Source organism: Podarcis vaucheri (genome assembly GCF_965113315.1).
Source record: "Podarcis vaucheri genome assembly, chromosome: 3".
NCBI classification, from domain to species: Eukaryota; Metazoa; Chordata; class Lepidosauria; order Squamata; family Lacertidae; genus Podarcis; species Podarcis vaucheri.
The window spans coordinates 57,185,659-57,205,509 of NC_138761.1; the positions used below are offsets into that span (position 1 = coordinate 57,185,659).

The window sequence follows — 19,851 nt, forward strand, 5'->3', positions numbered from 1 at the left end:
CAAAACCTCTTCCAGTGTCTTGCCAAAAATTTCTAATAATCATGTGGAAAACCACTTTACACTCTGTAATGTGCAATGAAGTTCCCTATCGTGTGCTTAGCTCAATGCTAAATACATGATATGATACAAACAGCTGGGACAGTTTTTAAGAACATAAAAAGATCCTGCCATTGGACCATTTAAGTCCAGCATCCGGTTCTCACCATGGCTGAACAAGCAGGAATCAAGCCCAAGAACATTCTCACCTCCTGTTCAACTGGTATTCAGAAGCACAGATAGCAAAGCTTATTTTCTTGAGAAGTACCTGTGAGATGGTAATGCTCCTCGCTTTCAGGGTCTGTCAGAGATACCAGCTCCTTCAGGAGCAGCGGGTATTTCAGCACCCTCTGAACTGGCTTGATGAGAAAGGACTCCAATGTGGAAGAATGCTGTTTAGCTGGGTTGCGAGCATCCAAAAAGGCCTTAAAGGCTTTATCTGTTTTGGCTAAAGGAAAAACAAAACAAAAACCCAGAGCGTATTAGCAGCCCGAAAGCAACAATATGGAGAATCAATCTTCTGCATTTCATTCCAGGACCTGGCAAACAATAGGCCACACTCCTCTGCCTCCCTCTTGGCAAAGGCCATCAATATTCTATGTAGCAATAAGCAACAGAGAGATAATCCTTTCCCGTATTATGCATCCTTCGTTACTCCACCTTAATTTACAATCACTGCTGTGCAGCTTAGTTTTCCACAGCTATTAAATTGACCACAGGGCATTTACTACTGGGTGGTGGAAGTGGCTGGCAGGGCACAGCTACAACACTAGCTTCCCAGCAGCAACAGCAGCAGGAGCAGCAGCAGCAGCAACTTACCGGATGGGGCTAAATGGCAGGGTGATTGGTACAGGGAAGCCAAGCTGCTGCTCCTGCCAGTCTGCCCGCAGCACATCCCATCACCTAGTCCTTTGTCCCTCCCAGTAAACGGCAGCAAACCCATGGCTGGAAAACTGGGTGAGACACTTCTGTTGGCATGTATATAAATATAAAATAATAATTTTTAAAAATATATTTTATTTTTAAAAGGCTTGTCTCACTATGGGTATGTTTGCATCAGCTTTTTTTGGGTGGGGTGGGGTTGGGGTGGAATATGTTGCAGAACATAACATCAATCACTTATGAACTCTTCACCATGAGTGGTATCTGATAAAGATTTTACTTCTGGAATGTGCACTAGAAGTGTTCGACTTTACTAAAGATTTACAAACATTCCCAGCGGTCACAAAGAATATCGTCCTCCTTTCAGGGGACATGTCACAGATTCTACTTCCATCTAAAATTACTCCCAAAAAGCTGTGGCAGTGCATTTTCTTTCCAGGTGGCAAGCTGCCATATCCACTCAAGGAAAAGCACTATTTTAAACAGCCTCACTGTGTACTTGTGAACACGTTCAAACTATATATATATATATAATGATATAAACCTCAAAAAAACCCCTCAAAGCCTCACTGTGTACTTGTGAACAAGTTCATATTCTCTCTATATATATATATATTAAAGAAAATGATATAAACTTCCAAACCCACAGTTCAATCCAACTAACTTGCCCTCCCTCTAGGCCCCTGTGCATCCCCAGAGAGTGGAGGCACAGAAGCAGGAGAGCAGGTTTTGATGCAGGAGTGGGAATCATTCTACTTGCTCAATTACTTATTTGGCTACAACCCTTATTCCTCATATTTACACAGAGGTTACACTAGAATATTATTTCCATAACTAGGTAGAGAAAGAGGGAAAGTACAAATGGAAAATGTATGGGATGTTGAGGCAAGCACACCCTATTAAAAGCACTGCAAAATAGTCCCTACATCATCAGAGGGCAGCCTGAAAAACTAAAACAAAAGCTATTTTCTTTATGCCATCACCATGAAAAAAAAAATACTTTGGTGCTATGAATCTGTTGCATCGATATATAGCATCAGTAAGACTTTTACCTCTTTCAAGAACTTTCTGGACTTTTATGTGGTTTGCACAGAACCCACTGTACAATTTAAAGTGGTCAGCATAATACAGGAAGGAACCTCCCAAGGAGAACAGCAGTTTCTGAAAGCAACACAACAGAAGTTAGGAAGAGAATTTTTTTTATTTAGCAGGTACTCTAGTATTCTTTAGTTAGAAGATCCATTCCTTAATGCAAAACATTCGTGGTCTGCCTGCCATTAGCATTCAGGAAGTGTATAACAGCAGTTAAAATAATGGCATACAATTCAAAGACATTGTGCCTTGAAAATGATGAATGCAGACCTCAGCAACACCTTTTGCAAATATCTTAACATGGACAGGTGTTTAGCTAAGGAAAGCCGGTGCTCTGATTGTCACACTGCAAAAACAAACCAGAAATTCACCTCCAGAGTCATGCCCTCAAATGCAGAAGTGTTAATAGCCCATGGTGTTATGGGCCTAGTTTAATGACATTCCCAGTTGTGGCCAGACTGGGCCCTCCCTCTTGAATTTCCAGCACCTTCTGAATATGAATATGTCTACATCTATATCTAATAAAGACAAAATTCAATAAAAACTATGAAATCATAATTTAGTTTAGTATTTTAGTGTGTGTGTGTGTGTGTAAATATAAAAATCCAGCAGGCATTTTAACTAAATTATGATTTCATAGTTTTTATTGAATTTTGTCTTTATTATATTGAATTACTTGTACATAACTTATTATAATTAAGTGGTATAGAAGTTGCTTCGGATATATTTGACCCTGATACCAGATTGGTAGAGCCAATCTTTCTATAGAATGTTTGTAAAAACATAAGAGAATATGAGAAAAACCCATAACATGAAGGAAAAAACCAATTGTGAATGTGCATAGTTTCCCCTCTATATATTCCTGTTTTGCAAAATATCTTGGGGAAAATGTATAATTAAGAACTGCATTCCTTTCATGGCACACAGTAAGCAGCTGTACAAAAGAAACTAGTCCCAGATTTGCCATATTTTTCACCCCACAGAACAAATCAGAAAACAGGAGTTCCATAACCCTGTTTGTGTTCACCAATGGTGTGACTACTCATGGACATGCATAGCCTGGCCAGTGTGATCCATGCTCTGGGAACATGCCTGGTGCTGCAATGCACATCAAGTGAGGCTGTCTTTGAAGTCTGTTCAGAAAGTGCAGTTGGTTCAGAACACAGTGGCTAGATTATCGACTGCTACTTTGGCACTGCAGGTGTCATCAAGTTCTAACAATTTCACATATTTGTGAAAATATTTCTACCTTTTCTTTTTGCGTCAAAAGGACAACAAAGATGCATAACAACAATAAAAAGCACAAAGGCATGATCAATGCTTCATGTTATTTACGTGTATGAAACAAAATGTTTGTGTTGGAGAGAGAACAGGGTGACCGTGACTCTTAAGACAAGAATTTGCTCAGCTTTTGAGTACAGCATTTCCCCCTCCAGACAGTTATCAAGATAATACAATTATAGGATGGGACTAGGGGGAGATCAGGCATGGGTTTGTTGTACCTTGATGCAATGCAGGTAAGTTCTGACATGGAAATCATGAGAGTGAGTGGTTTAACTGGGAAAACATTTCATAAACTTGTTTTACTTTTTCCGGATGTAGGACAATAAAGATATGCTTCTTAAGACTAAGAAAACTCTTTCCCCTTTCTCTTAACATAAAATTACATGAATTCCTCCTCCCCCAAAGGAGTATTCACTACATGCTTGCCTGTCTGAAAACAGTTTAGTAGTCAATGCTTTATACAAAAGTAATTCTGAGGAAGAGAAGAAAGCGTCCTCATAAAACTACAGTTTCCAGGATCTTTGAGAAGAGAACCTACATCTACAGAATTAATTTTAAACAGTTTGGGGTTGCAGTGTGCACATATTCCCTTAAATTCATCCCAATGTAATATTGGGGGAGGGGGGTCACAACCTTCTCTCTGGAAACTTGCAAGTTTGCTCGTTCACTCTAAGCCATGGTTTGGCTTAGTGTTATGTGCAAACTGAGCCAGTGACTGCGATAATTCAGTCAATGGCCGTATTCACACGTAACATTAAACCATGGTTTGTGCTCTCCTCTCCTGTCCTGAGCAGCCATGAACTCATGTCAAGTTCAGTTTCGTTCTTAAAGAATATTGTTTTACCATTATGTATGAACCAGGGATGCTGTTTTAAAACAAACTCCAATCAGTTTCTATAGTCCGTTTCCGTTTTATGAAGCTGGCTTGTTTAACTAGACATTGCTTGTTTTAACCCTAGATTCCTGGTACACATCTAGTGCAAAACTGAGAAAGTTTGAAAAAAGTGACAAGGGAGCAAGAGAGGGAGCAGGCAAGGCTAACACATTACTCATGCTAATAGAAACTATGCAGTGCTAAGCCATTGATTGGCATTACATGTGAACTGATACTAACAAAATATAGAGGTGCTTTTATATATGTAATGAGTTTGAGATTTTATATTTACCCGGAACTGAGAAGGTGTTTCAAGTGTGTTGAAGTCAGAGCAGGAGGAAATGCCATCTTCAAGAGTCTCTAAAAATACCTTTTGAAAATCCAGCATCTCTGGCAGACTGCCAAACAAAGACTCCATCTACATGTGGGGAGGAGAATCAAATATGGAGCACGTGAATTGTTTGTACTTTACGGTAATACTATCCAAGTGAAGGCAATCAATCAATATGTTGCTACAGCAAACAAAGAGACACTTAGCATTAATGAATTGGTCTCATAATAGTTTTGGCACTGAACATGGAAAAACAAGTGGTTTCTGAAACAAAGATGTCTTAGAAGCACTGTCGTCAGAAGTGGACTCAAGTTTTATAACTAAGACAAGATTGATGCAGCGGATAGAAAAACACAGTTTGTCTTTTCTTTCATGTATGATGTGATGGAAATGCTTGCAACATTGCAACAGATTGGAAAGCAGTTAAAACAACAAAAGCAAAATCCTCTCACCTCATCTTGCGTGAGGAAGGTCTCACTTTGAAGAGGTTCCAAGTATAATTGGAAGAGGCAGCTCAGGTCCTATAAAGGCACAAAATTTGCAGAGTTTCAAAAGAAAATAATTCCTTGATAACATTCACCCAGGTATAAAACTAATGAAAAATAGTTTTAACTGACATCCAAAGTCTTATTATTCTAACTCTATTGCTTGAACTCCATAACTGTGGCACTTTTACTAGGAATAGCAAAGACAGCTTAGGAACATGATGACATGAAAAAAGAACTGTTTGAACAAAAGAACCTTACTCCCCATCTCCCTTCCTCCCTCTCTCCACACAATCGCATGATTTCTAAACTTTTCCTTGTTTGTTTGTTTGGTAACACAATGCAATCTTTAATAAAAACTTGTTAAAGGAGGAAGAACTGTTTATTTCTAGCTGAATGTGTCACTGGAAGGTCATCACTGAGGATTACGGCACCACCTTGTGGTCAAAAGCAGGAAAGAGAACTGAAGGGAAGCAGGATGCTCCCAGAATCACATTTGTGTCCTCACCAAGCTTGTACATGTTGATTGGGAGGGACCTCCTTCCGTAACAATAAGGGACTATTAGCTGTCAAAACCAGAAATACCCCGAGCAAAGGAAGGAAGGCAGGAAAGTGAATTAGATTCTGGGAGCTGCCTACTTCTCTCAAGTCCTCTTTTTAAGGTCTCGTGCCTGCCTTTAACCACAAGGTGGCGACATGGCCCTCAATGATTGCCTTCTCCAGCAACACAAGGCTGTTAGTATATGTAAACATGAACCCTCTAAAGCAGGGGATTCATCCACCAGACGAACAAAGGACTGTGGTTTATTCTAACTAGTCTATAAACCACAGTTAGAACAGAGCACAGTTCTCATGTAAAGACATTGCAGACAGCTGTGACTAGTTTTAAAGAAAAATGAGAAGTTTTCGACCTCATGTGTGCAAAAGGATAGCAGAGAGGAAGGCAGAAGCATGAGAGTCCAAGACTTGCTCCTGTAACACCAATCCATAGAGTAGCATTACATTCTGAAACTGGCCATAGTGAATAGTTATGATACAAATGCCTGATCTGAAGATCTACAGAGTCATTTGTGCTCTGTAAGGTTTCATTCACACTACTGAAAGTCACACTGATGAAAGAATAACGAACACTAGAACAACAACAATACAACAAATTTATGTAGTGTTCAAGCATTCCAATATATAATTCAGTATATTCAATATATTATATATTCAAATATAACTGTCCTATTAGTTAAGTCCATACTATTATCCCATAGTGCAGATGGAGGACTGAGGCTAAGAGAACAGATAAAAGTCCAATATCTTAGCTGCTGTATGACACTTTCTCTCACACTTGGCCAGACCTTTTTCACAGAGAGCTGACTCGATGGTTCTTGGCGTACTGGGTACTAGTTCTCATGCATTTTAACACTGTCAAGAGAAGGTCTTCAAAAGCACAAGTTTGGTGTTCTTTTTAAAGTAAAGTAAAGTAAAGCTTAAGATTCTTGAGGGCAACAGAATATATGAACTAATGAAACTAATGAACTAAGCTAGAAGATTTAAAACTTCTTCCAATCATCACATTTTAAACTGAATCACTGGTGCCACACTTTGGGTGGATTATAGGAAGGGAAAAGTTTTTAAACTGCTACTTCGAACCTTGTGGTACGGGCAAGGGTCAAAGGTCTACATGTGAAAGCTTTCATGCATGCATCCAACCAGGGTATGCAACATGGAACGAACTGCAATTGCATGAGAAAACTGTGAAAGCATGCATGGGAAAACGTTTGGGAAATCCTGTCCCGTGCCCTCCAAATTTTGAATCTTTTATTCATGGGCAAATACCCATAAAAGATGATGGGATGCCATATAAAAGGCAAACTTTGCTGGTTAATATACGGAAAACAGCCGCTAGAACACAGAGGGAAATAAATTATCCCAGCCAAATAAGAAAATGAACATGGTAAAATGTTTGTATTACCTTTACATAAGATTTTTCTGTGTCCATAAGTTCTTGGATGACCTTCCTAAGTCTGTCTGCATCAGTGAGTTGCCGTGCCAGTGGCTTCAGAGGCGGAATGTTCTTTATTCCTTCCATACTGTTTACCTGAGATTCATGGAAATGTGGACACAAAGCTGAAATCTGCTCGGCGCTCTGTCGGTTGAAAAACACAGAGACAGACTAGTTATCATACTTTGCTTCCCACTGCACAATTGACATTGACCTATGTACCATTGCACGTATAGCAGGCAAATACATGGTTAAGGAGTTCAGTTTCTAACAGTGCAATCCAAAAGTCTCTAACCAGTGCAATCCCATCCATGTCTACCCAGAAGAAAGTCCTATTGAGTTCAACTGGACTTGGTCCCAGGAACATGGGTATAGGATTGCAGCCTATATGTTTAATTCTATGGCCCTGCAGATGTTGTTGGACTACAACTTCCATCATCCGTGCCCACTGGCTATGCTGGTAGGGGCAGACTCCCCCTCCCACTCCATTTGGTGAATGAATTATTTAAGATGCAAATACATAATATGGGTTCTTGCTCGATCTAAAATATCCATGGAAGATAGTGTATAATGCACTAATGTGAGAATACCTAAATAGTAAGCTAAAACATGTTCATTTTTCAGCTTTCCAACCAACTTCTTGGTTTCTGATTTTCCTGTTACAACCTATTTATTCAAACATCAGAAAAATACACAACACAATGCCACTTAAAGATCGGCCTTTGAATGACAACGATAAGAAAACCACATGACACTAGAGCTCCAAGAAGAAAGGATAAACGACAACAACAAAAACCAGTTATATTAAATAGGACCACACATTTCATGTAATATACTGTTTGACCTTAAGCTGGAGAACAAGATGGGGTGGAGGGAATGGACGCTGATGTCCACTCCAACTTAGCAGTTCTATGATTTTCAGTTACCGTTTGGCATTTGTAGCTGAATTGCTGTCTTATGATAACTTCCTTTCAGTGGCGTAGCGTGGGTTGTCAGCACCCGGGGCAAGGCAAGTAATTTGCGCCCCCTAACCCGTGGATTTGCGCCCCCTAACCCTAACCCCCAGATGTTGCGCCCGGTGCGGCCGGTCCCCCCTGCACCCCCCACGCTACACCATTGCTTCCTTTTTCAAGCACACATCTTTTCCAACCTTTTTTGTGATTATCAGCCATCCCTGGGCCCGCTGCCCTGCACTTTCTTATTTAATGCCACTCTCCCTTTTTCTCCTCATCTTTCCTACCCTCCAGATTTGAGGTCTGTGTGCAAGGGCTTCCTTTATCTCTTGCACACAGAACAATGATTGTAGGTGCTTCAAAAAGATGACATTCATTGTCAGCGATGCTGCAGATCAGACATGCTAGTCATGCAGCCTATTGTTCCCATTTCTCGAAGTGTATTATTTTACAATCTGAGTAGTATTGGTCACGGGAAAAGTGACAAGAAACATTGTGTATTTTTGAAAACTTGCAGAATGTGGGAAGGGGTTAGAAATGGTCAGTATTCCAGACTCTGGCGTTTTTATAACAAATGACTGCACCCACAATGTCAGCATCAATCCTCAATTTGTTATCTAAAGATGTTAAATTGTTGTTATAAAGAACAAAATGTTATCATGCTCACAGATACACCAGAACAGATAGATGTTGATAATGACAGGAAGTGCTGTTTTCTAGTTTAGTGCTATATCTGTGCCAGATTCATCCGTCCAAAGCATTTTCCAGGAATGTGAGTGACTTCAAGCTGTGTCAAGATTCAACACACTTGTCACATTTCATTTTGTGTTCTTCCTCACTGTCCCAGTATTTCATGTAGTTTAATCTTCCAGAATTGTAGACTTTAAAGTTTTCTCTAAAATGAATTTGTGCAGTTGCACCTATGCCTCCCCCTCAATAAATTAGATGCAATGCACCAAAAGGTATGCACCAAAAGTTATTTAGAAAATGATGCGTTTAGTTTTTGCTTACAGATAAAATGGACACAGTGAGCAAGCTTCAGACTTTGGCTTCTCATCACTCCTACCACTATTTTAGATTATGGATAATCATTCATCCTCTAATAATGGCATCAGAAACAATCAAACAATCTGGCACAGAAGTAGACAGCCAAGCTACTAAATACAGCTATAGCTCAGACCATTCAGGATACTAACAGACCCCTCAAGTGTCCAGACATCCCAAATTTACAGAAGCTGCCCTGGAGGGGGGAGTGCAGGCAGGTGAGGAAGGGGTCGGTCACGGTCGGTGGCAGGGAGAGGGTGAGGGATGGAGTGGAGGGTGCCCTGAATTGCCCTCCCAAGATGTTGGAGGGTATGTTATAATCTTCAAACACTGAAATATTGTCAGTAATAGCTATATAGGTTGTCAGGGGTGGGAGAGAGAATAGAACACAAGAAAGATAAATGATCTCTAGTCTAAGAAAATGCAACACAGAAATCTAATCAAAATATCTTGAGAGTTGGATTCCTTTGTGATGAAAAAATTCAATATAAAAATAGTTTCATTAAGCAGCCCAGTGTCTTGCTATTCTCCACCCACAGCAAGAAAAAAAATATGCCCGATCAATACTTCAAGCACAGTATCTTTTGCTCATGAATAAACTTTTGCAGGATTAGATAAGCACAAACTGAGTAAGATGTTACGAGGCAATCCACCAACTGCTTAAGGTGATGTATTCAAGGAGGCTCAGGCTCAATGGAAGCCTCTGAATCAGTATTAGTTTGAAGCCTAATTCTGAAGCTTATTGGCTATTAATGTTGTGTTTATAATGAATTAGGAAAGAAAGTAAGTGGTTTCTCTATGCAATTTCAACAGTATGCAATGGAAAAGGCACTTCAGGATTCAATATTATCACAGAAGTTTAAAACATGGCTTAGACATAAGGTGTCCCTGCACTCAGAGTTCTCTGTCATCTTCTGTTGTTCCCACTCTAAAATCCATCCAGAAAGTGTTAATTAAGAAGTAAGTTGCAGGCTATTGCAACAACAGTCAAGGTCTGCAGTATTTATCTCATTGTCCTTTGTATTTAAGTACATTAATTTTAGTTTCCAGATGTATATTTTCCAGATGTCCAAAACTCCACAATCCAGAGAAGCATATCCATGTATGGAAGGTTCATGTCTGTGCTCCTATCAGGAATGAAAGTGCAAATTGTATGTACACCTGGGTAATGGATCCCATCTACCCCAGTGCTTTACTTTCAGTCTATATCTATACATGAATATGAATGAGAAATCAAGAATGTTATGCAATTTACATAGATGGTTTCTGCGTGTAGGCTTGCATTTCCCATTTCTGCATACAAGTCTCCTTCACCTGTATCAGTGCTGTAAATCACTGAGGTTGGAAACTTAAGGGACAGTGCAGCGCTGCAGCCAAAATCCCCCCCCCAAAGAATCATACTGACATAAATGTTATCTGAAAAAGAAACCCCTCTACTGCCAAAGTAGGAGGATTTCGCTAGTTGCAGATTGTATCATTAGCACAGTTATACTAGAGAGGCACTTCCTTGTTCTTTTAAATGCCTTCTCAGATAGTTTATAGCTGCAAGATGTAGAAGGGAGACAATTTTGCAAAGAATTCTGAAACAGTTGTTGAAGTTTGATTCAACATAGCATTGTGAGTGGTATTGTTTTGGACACCAATCTCAAACACAATCCATTATTTTTTTAAACACACACACAGCAAATTTAGTTTACCCTTGCTCAAGATCAATTCTGTTAATTACTGCCATGCTCACTTACGGATATTATTATATTAACAACTGTGCATGCATTAAATGGAAAGACAGTCCATAGGTTTTATATACAATTCCTGGTTCTTTCAAGTTTGCTCAAGCAGTTTAAAGAACGAAACACTTACCCTTGAAACTATCCTCTGCAGGGATCCGTAAGCTGCTGATGTTTGCTGCTTTCCTTTCCTTCCTAAAGCTAAGCCCTTAACTCTGGTTTTACTGTGTTTGAAGGCAGGCATTGTATAACTTGCCTCAATGAATTTTTCTCCCTAAAAAAACAAATACTTCAAAAAGGGAAGGTGGCGAGGCCCTTTATTAAGTCACTCTGGCACATTATTTTGAGGTGCACTTTGGCAATATGGAAAAAAACACCACCCAGCAGTTACCTTGTGCACTGACGTAGGATAACCTGATATGCTGCTGTTCTGCATCTAGTTGAGCTAAACAAAATAGAGGGAAAAGCACACTACTCAGGTCTATAAAATATCTCTTACAAAACTATTGCAATTACTGCAAGGGGTGGAAGAATACCTTCAAGATTCAACTGAACACCACAGTGTTTCTCTGCTTAAAGAAACGCAAAAATTTGTGGATCAAATCCCATTTAGAGGTTTCTGGCTAACAAACCCTATGAAATTTAACGTGTAACCCAAAACATTGGGTACTATTAGAAATCTGCTGGATAGAGAGAGAATAGAGAGGCTGGATGGCTCTGAAGGTCAGAGTGAGTTTTCAGTGACACTGCTGCTCTGTCAAGTATTTCAGACACCGAATGCCGTGGCTTCAAAAACAGCAACACAGCACTGGAAAGTTAGAATGCCAAAAATTGTACACAGTTCAGTGGGGTTTTTGTTTATATAATTTTTCTTGTCCTTTATTTGAACTCCCCAGTTGTAATCGCATCAATACAAAAATCTAAGCTGTGCTGATTAATAAATTCTTGCTTGAAAAGGCATTTAACTCCCTATACTTCATTGTATCTTAATTAATGGTCACTGCTTTAAATGCACATTTGTGATATTTTAATACTATAATTTTTACTGTTTGCTTTGCAACCTCACTTGGAGACCTATTGCTAAAAAAAAAAAAAAAGGATTTCAATTAAACAAACACACATGGGATTGTTTCCAGAGCATTTTGAGAAGATTTGAAAACATGCTTCTGGAGACATTGTTTATTTATTCTTTCATCCATCATTCATTCTTTCCCTTTCTATCCTGCCCTTCATCAATATGCAATCCAAGGGCAGGTTATGCTATGTGATGTGATGCATGGTGATAGCTGAAGCCTGCATTTCTTGGAGCTAGTTAAGAAGAAACCTACAGAAAATGTTTCTGCATACAGTACTGCTGTAGAGAAAGTGCTGCTTTAGAATAAGTGTTCAAGTAATCCTAGTTTTCTCCCCCTTAAGTAATATGAATCACTCCCATAAAAAGTTCTGAAATAATTTATCAATAAAGACAATAAAGCAATTTAACAATAAATATGTAAGTAAATAAAATTTCTATCCCAGTACAGATAGAAACAGGTATATAGATCTCCAATAAAAAGTCTTGTTTAAAAAAGAAGGTCTTCAATAGGTGCCGTGAAGACTGTGTCTAATGGGAGGAAGTCCAGAGTTACTGGCTGATGTACAATAAGGGTGGAGAACCTTTGTACTGATTGACACCAAGCAAGATCACATTTCAGAAAAGAGTGTGGTGCTAGAACAAGTTGGTACAACAAGAACAGGCCATACTCACATTACATCTACCCACAAAGGATGGAAATCTGTCCTATACACACCCTTTCCCTCTCTTATTCAAAGCCAAGAAGAGTGGCAAGAGCCAGGCTGTCTGGTTAGCTGGGGTTCTCAACCACAAAACACAAGAAGAAGAAGAGTTTGGATTTGATATCCCGCCTAGCACATCTTTCTATGGCAATCTAGCTTCCACACTCCATGTGTGGCCTTCTGAGCAAGTACACCTGCATGCCTGCCTGCCTGTATGCTTCCCAGTGTCTCTTGGCTCTGCAGCCAAAGATGAGTTGGGAAGAGCAGCTGAAAAGGACACGGATCCCAACAATGGGAAATGTGTGTCCCTTCAGATATTGTGGGACCCAATTCCCACAATCCCCAGCTACCATGGCTTGTGGTCAGAGATGATGGGAGATGTGGTCCAACTGAACTACATGGAAAGTGCTTAGGCCCAGATGAAATGGCATCATGATCTGCATTTTCACCAATGTCCAAAGGACCCTTATTCTGGTTCTACAGCAAGAATATTAAGACAATGATTATGGCTCACAGTTGGGTCTCCAATACTCATGCAGAGCTTCAGACATGCAGCAGCTATTTTCATTTATGAGCCAAGTAATATCTGCATGCACAGTAGGTTAGGTGCATGTGTGCAGTAAAACACTGTCATTCACAAAGAAGCCATTTGATCATGGTGAACTTAGTATGCTTAGCTTGAATGTATTTTTTGCATGTATAAAGTGGCTTTCAGAAGCAAGCAGGCAGGCAGACAATCAGCCAGCAGTACTGAGTACCGACTATCGTCTAAGGATGTCAATCTTTTAGAAATACTTGCACAATTCTGTTCTTAACTTCTGACATGCTACAGTATAAATATACTAATGGTTAGGATGAGTATGCTAAGACTGTATGGATATGCATCAATTATTTTATTTCCTTACTTACTAGTAAAATGCCAGGTATGACAGGCAGGGTAGGATGGGTGGGGAGAGGACACGGTTAGCAAAGAGTCTGGGGCTTGTAGTACTCTATGAACACACATACATATATACACATCCACCTTAGTGAAGGCCAACACTTAACTCAACTGAATGGGAACGGAATGGCAGACCCTCACTGATAGAGAAAAAGTAAAGGTGTACAATGGGGACATCCACACTGCCACTAGACTCTGCTTTCATTTGAAGACTTTTTTACAACTGTGTAAATCCAACATAGAAAGAACCTGGGAAGTAACAGAAGTGCCAAAAGGTCCCCCCACCCCCAGTCCTACAGACTGCAGCTCTTTTATTTGTCTCATAAAACTGAATAGAAACCCTCGAAAATTGAGCCAATTCCAATCTCTGTAGTCTTGCCCTGTCTCCTATCTTAATGTCTTAGTCATGTGTTTCACAATTATTCTCTTTCTTCCTCATTGAAATTCTGTGAGATAGGTCACTATTATTCTTTTTTTGCAGAATGGGAATTAAGGCTGAAAGATGGCAATTTGCCTGAAACTACCTAATGTAGCTGTGGCTGATCTCCAGAAAGAGAATATACTTGATGTTGAATTGAAGCGATATAGAATAATGCCAGTTCTGAAAAATAAATGCAATTCATTGTTATTTTTTAAAGGACGTCTAATAACTGGCTGCTTGTATAGCTGGAATCCAAAATAGAAGTGATGACATAGGATGCCACGGTAGTCATGACACCACTGCTCCCTAGCCTTATCAGAAAGATGCAGTTGTCAGAATGGCTTTGCACAATGTCATTGTAGATCTGAGGGTATGTATGAGATAAATCTGGCCAAGTCCTTACAGATTTTCTTTCCATTTTGTAATTGCTCTTTTTAGTGTGAATGAAGGCCATTGTCTAGGTCTGAAATATGTGCTGAGTGCAAATGGGAAGAATAAAGATTTAAGCCATGAGTAGTCAATGTGGTACCCTCCAGGTGTTGCTGGATGACTTCTCCCATAATTTCTGACCACTGGCCACACTAGCTGGGGCTGATGAGAGCTGGAGTCCAACAACATCTGGAGGACACCATATTAGCTAAACCCAATTTGAAGGGAAGGAGAAAGATTAGAACCCATGAAATTTGATAACATGAGTACAGTGGTGCCCCGCAAGACGAATGCCTCGCAAGACGGAAAACTCGCTAGACGAAAGAGTTTTCCGTTTTGGAGGTGCTTCGCAAAATGAATTTCCTATGGGCTTGCTTCGCAAGACGACAATGTCTTGCGAGTTCCTGCTGGTTTTCCCCTCCCCCCCTTTTTCTAAGCCGCTAAGCCGCTTATCAGCTGATCCAATCAGCAGATAAGCCGCTAAAAGCCGCTAAAAGCCGCTAAAAGCGCTAATCCGCTAATCCTTCAATGGGCTTGCTTCGCAAGACGAAAAAACTGCTAGACGAAGAGAATCACAGAACGGATTCTTTTCGTCTTGCGAGGCACCACTGTATTCCTTTCCTGCTGCTATTCAATAATGCAACTAGTTCAATTTTCGCTCTTGAAACTGAACAAAGAATGAAGTGCAAATGCTGGTTGACAGATCACATCCAGCTCTTAATAATTGCAACATTGAGTGATGAATGGCATGTGTGAATGTGCCATTGAGTCCAGAAATGTTTTCAATGGTTAGCTGAAGCATGCTGCAAGTCATCAAATGCAAAGTAATCAAGGAATGTATATACATATGAGAACCAGCCCAAAGACACCCCAGTAAAAAAAGGCCATTCTCTTAATTAGTTGGTGTCTAAATACAATACAGTATGTGGATGAAGCTCATCTTCAGCAAACATTCACTAAGTGAAACCCACTTTTTCCATTTGGTGCATTTGGGGGGAAATACAGCAATGTGTGATATGCAACTCTTCCAACAGAGTAATCTTAAAAAACACTCCCACACTTTCTTACGCCATGACTGGAAAAGGCTGCACAGTTCTAGAGTCAACAGTATCTTCACTCCTGTTCAAAGTATACAGCAAATGCTTCAGTTCCGTGTTGGAGGCGGAACACATTTAGCAGCTTCATGAATTAAAAGCTAACCATATGGCAGCTGGCACAAGCTCTTAATTAACAAATTGCAACCATTTTTGTATCAAATAGTTCAATGATCTCTTCATCTTGCAACTTGAAAAATACAAGTAAATTGGAAAACAAGAGGCCATTCAGATTGCTTTGTGATTTTAAGAGAAACTCTGCTGGACTAGATAAAAGGTCCTGCCTTATATTTCCACACTAGCCTAACGTATGCTTCCAGGAGGCAACCATGGCATGAAGATTTCCTTCACTGCCAGGGCTGTGAGGAGTTTGGAAGGAGTTCATTATGTCCGAACTCCAACAAACTGTGGCCCGTTTTAACCATTCTTTGTTCAAACAGGCTGACCTCAAACCATAAGTAAGATTAACCACAGTTTAAAGTTTAGGTGACACACTACACTCTGCCAATGTATTATAAAATTCACTTTGAAGGTTTTTCTTCTAGGAAAACCACAAAATATCCTAGATTGTAATACATGAAATATTTATTTTCATCCCCAAACTAAATTTTCCCAAATAGTTGACACTATTGAATCCATATACTACCTAGTGGGTGGGTGTATTTGGCTAAAATATTTGACATTAGAAAGTTAGTGGCTTGGTGTGAAGATGTTTAAATGCAAATTTTATTTTATATTATTTTATTTTAAATGTTTGATGAATTCCCACATTAACAACATTCCACTTTACTATAATTACACAGAGTGACAGAGCCTTGTTCCATAACCATTTCCTAAGGATCAGAGTCTGAAACTATGGTAACCACTGAGAATTCATTCTCGGTGTCACTCATATCTTTTAAGAATTCTTTGACTTTGCTATTAACATAAAGACACCACAATTTTGGTTTGAAACATTAAATGTGTTCCATTGACATAGTAAAAAGAACTTATTATGGAATAGTAAAAGTATAACAATGGTGATTCAGGATCACAGGAATAGAGCCCCCTATCAGTGGCTGATAAGGAGCTTTCATTAACCGTTTTGAGTAATAATCAAGGATTCTTTTCTTTGCTATCTGTTCCATACTTGCTCATATAAATTTTTAGAAGTCAACAATTACATGAGTTCAAGGGCAAAACTTCCTATTACAGCGAGTACTTGGCTTATGAGCTACACCATACAGAAACACAGAACTGGTTATGTTTTCCTTTGGACCAGCAAGTCTTCAAAAATGCCAGAAGACAAGCTCCAGTTATGCAGCACTTTTATTCAGGCTTGCCAATTGTCAATTGTCATAGTGCTTCTATCAGGAAAGTGGCATCGAGGTTGCAGCATAGCGCTGCCCCCCGCTGCCATGGCCGTGGCTCTGGGAATTTTGCCCTACTGATGGTGGGAGATGTCATAACCTTTCTCATTGGCCACTGGGAATTCAAAGTCCAGGCTTGCCTGAAATTGGCCAATCACAGGCAGGCCTGGAGGTGGGCTTCCAGGGAGCGGGCCTGATTGGTTGACAGCCAGTCTTCATGCAGGTCTGCTCCTCAGGCTTAGATTCAGCCTGCCTCTTCTCCTCAGTGCCACACTTGTCATGGGATCTCCCACCATCCCTCTCTCACTGCTTGGAATACACCCACTCATCAAAGGGCTTTTATTACCTATTTTGTGGTTTTTATCTTGTATTTTTATGTTGAAAACCACCCTGAGATCTACAGATGAAGGGTGCTATACAAATTTAATAAATAAATAGGGGGTTCACATGAATCCCCTCACATGTTGCCAACATCTGTATGTTCGGCACCCATGTGAAGCAACCTTAAATCTATACAGATGCATTTTAACCTTTCATGGAGGAGGTGCATGTGCGTCTTGCCATTTCACATGGCCCACATGCAGCTGGAAGGGACGTGGGTGTTGCACGAAGTGGCAGTGTTGGATAGCGCTAGCTGGCACAATCATGCAAGCCCTTCAGATATAATTTTAATGCATTGGGGAGTTGTGTAAACCTACAATCAAATCATTCTAAAAGGTTGGTGTTGCAGGAATCCCTTTGCAAAAGCCATTCTGATTCATCCAGCTCTCTTGCCCCCCACCCCCCTTTTTTTACCAACTCCAGCTCTAATGTCACTTTCTACCAATTCATCTAAGAGAGCTATCCCTCTAATCCTCTGATATGTAGTCTGATTTTAGTAAGTTGCACATTTTTGTAAGTAGTCCAGCAATTTCACATGAGTATTCTAAGAATGCCATCCACCCCTAGAGAGGTATTAAGTTGATGAGTGGCAAAGGGGTGACTTTATGCTCCCTACCTAGTTGATCTGCATGAACAAGGTGAGCAGGGGGGCTATTGGGGATGTGTGTGTGCATGCCTTGTATTTTTGTATGTCATGTGTGCACATGTGATGTGTCCAATGCAACCAGTGTGTGTGGCGAGTGTAATGGTGAAAGCATGCATTGGCCTCAACATTTCCTGGCCACATGCTAGCACACAGCCCTTTGAGGATTGGCCAAGGATGAATGGGACCTTTGTGCTAAAAAAAGTTAGCCAACCCTGTTCTATTAGAATCATTTCAGTCTGCAATCCTATGAACTCATGGAGACTTATTTCCAAGTAAGCATGCATAGGACTGGCTGCAATACACATGACTAACTTAGGCTCATTAACTTCAATGAGTCTACTCTGGGTAAAACTTAGTTTGATTCAATCCTTAATTTCTAACCAATATACATAACAAAGAAAAAGAAGCATCTAAACTACTATCTTGTCAGGCAACATGTAGAACATGGCATTTTAGTGTATAGATAATTCATTGACCTTGATTACTGTCAGTATATATCAGCCTTTACGTAAAAGCAAAGAGCACACAGACCCACAGATATGATTCAACAAAGCACAAACAATTCACTCAGCAATTATACTGCATCCTCAGGTATTTTAATGTCCTCTGTTATAGTTTCAAGGCAACAGCTATAGAGTGTATGTGTCATTACCATAAAACTATTTTGAAACATGGTTTAAAGTCTTACTATCTCTCTATCTATGATATCCACACCATTGCAATACACAACCACACTGTGGTTCTGAAGGAAAACAAAAGTGTCTTATTTTTAAAAAGAAAGCAATTGGAACTCCCACAAAGAGAAAGTTCAAGGGAAAGAAACACAACATTTAAGGAGCATCATCAAGAGAATGTAGATTTACACATTCCACACAGGGGGAAACAACTTCCTTTTTGGAAATTAAGCACCATTTCAGTTGATTTTTGTCTTAATTTGCTTTTAAGTTCACAGACAGAAATCCTTTTCTTCATCCACCACCTCAGTTGCAAAAGCAGAGCAGTCTGCTAGTCAATGTAAATGTGTTGCGTACGGTAAGAGAAAGGTCTTCCTTCCCCCAAAAGTTGTGAAATAAATTTACATTCAAAGAAGCTTCAAAAATATGTGCATTACTTTGCTTAAGCTTTAAATCATAAAGCAAGAAGAAAAACAGAAACTCAGATATACGTTTGTGCATTATGTGCACACAAACAAACAAACACACAAACAAACAAACAAACAAACAAACACTTGTGGAGTTTAGATTAATTACAATTTTGATTTCTTTACTTACATATGTTAAGGAAAGAGAGTCAGATAATAATTTTCTCCTTCCAGACTCAGGGATGATATCTAAAGCTGTTGTCTGCCAGGAACTGAGCACTTCTTGCAATCCCTTTTTCACAAAATAATCCTCAGACTGATTGTTCTTCCAGCCTGCACTGAAAACCTCCTAGCGTCACGACCATCTTCTTCACATCATGTTTTTACATAGTCCCACACTTAACAATATTACATAACGCCAAGATGCTTCTTCTGCTGTACTTTCACATAAGTGCACTCAATGAAGTCATGCAGAAATATGAAGCTGGGGTGGAAATCAAGCATTTTCAATAGTAAATTGCTATGAAAGTCTTAAGGCTACTCACGAAGAGGATGTCTAAAACAAGGCTAGGAAAAGAAAAGAGACATCATGTTGCTCTTTCTGTCTCCGCTCACAATATCTTTTCAGCAAGACTACTTTCTAATGCACACCCCCCCCAACACACACACACACACACCCCAACACATCTGTTGGAGACAGACAGGGTCATACAAATTGCTCTGACAGTAATAGGCACCCTCCAACCAAAAAACCGGCATTCGATTATAAGCCATTTGCAGAAATTGTAGGGCTGTCAAAGACACTGCTACAGTTGGTGGTTCAAGTCTGGTAGTGTTAAAGCTCAAACCATTTTTTTCCTACTGCAACTTAAAATCTAGAACATCCTTACTTAACTGCTCAAAACATCAGCAACATTATCTAGGACAAAATGCTCTAACAATAGTGTTAGTGCATTATGAACAATAGTACCAAACATGTCAGCATGCATGCGCATGCACACACAAACACAATTATAAAAAGACACCTCCCTGT

The 19,851-nt window shown here is 39.8% G+C and overlaps 1 protein-coding gene across 5 annotated transcripts in view; it reads right to left on the bottom strand.

Annotated features, from left to right (window-relative positions):
• Positions 1–19,851, bottom strand: part of TIAM2 (TIAM Rac1 associated GEF 2) — a gene marked incomplete at its 3' end in the record, with an annotated part of 132,374 nt that overhangs the window by 7,696 nt on the left and 104,827 nt on the right. For 4 of the 5 annotated variants that reach the window (XM_082215182.1, XM_082215179.1, XM_082215180.1 and 1 more), the window contains 5 exons: positions 6,948–7,121; positions 4,952–5,020; positions 4,461–4,586; positions 1,971–2,079; positions 305–484 (listed from right to left, as the gene is read on the bottom strand). In XM_082215182.1, the coding sequence (XP_082071308.1) occupies positions 305–484; positions 1,971–2,079; positions 4,461–4,586; positions 4,952–5,020; positions 6,948–7,121 (658 nt within the window). Of the gene's footprint in view, positions 1–304; positions 485–1,970; positions 2,080–4,460; positions 4,587–4,951; positions 5,021–6,947; positions 7,122–19,008; positions 19,168–19,851 lie in introns of those variants that run through there. The other variant, XM_082215183.1, reaches the window with a different exon arrangement.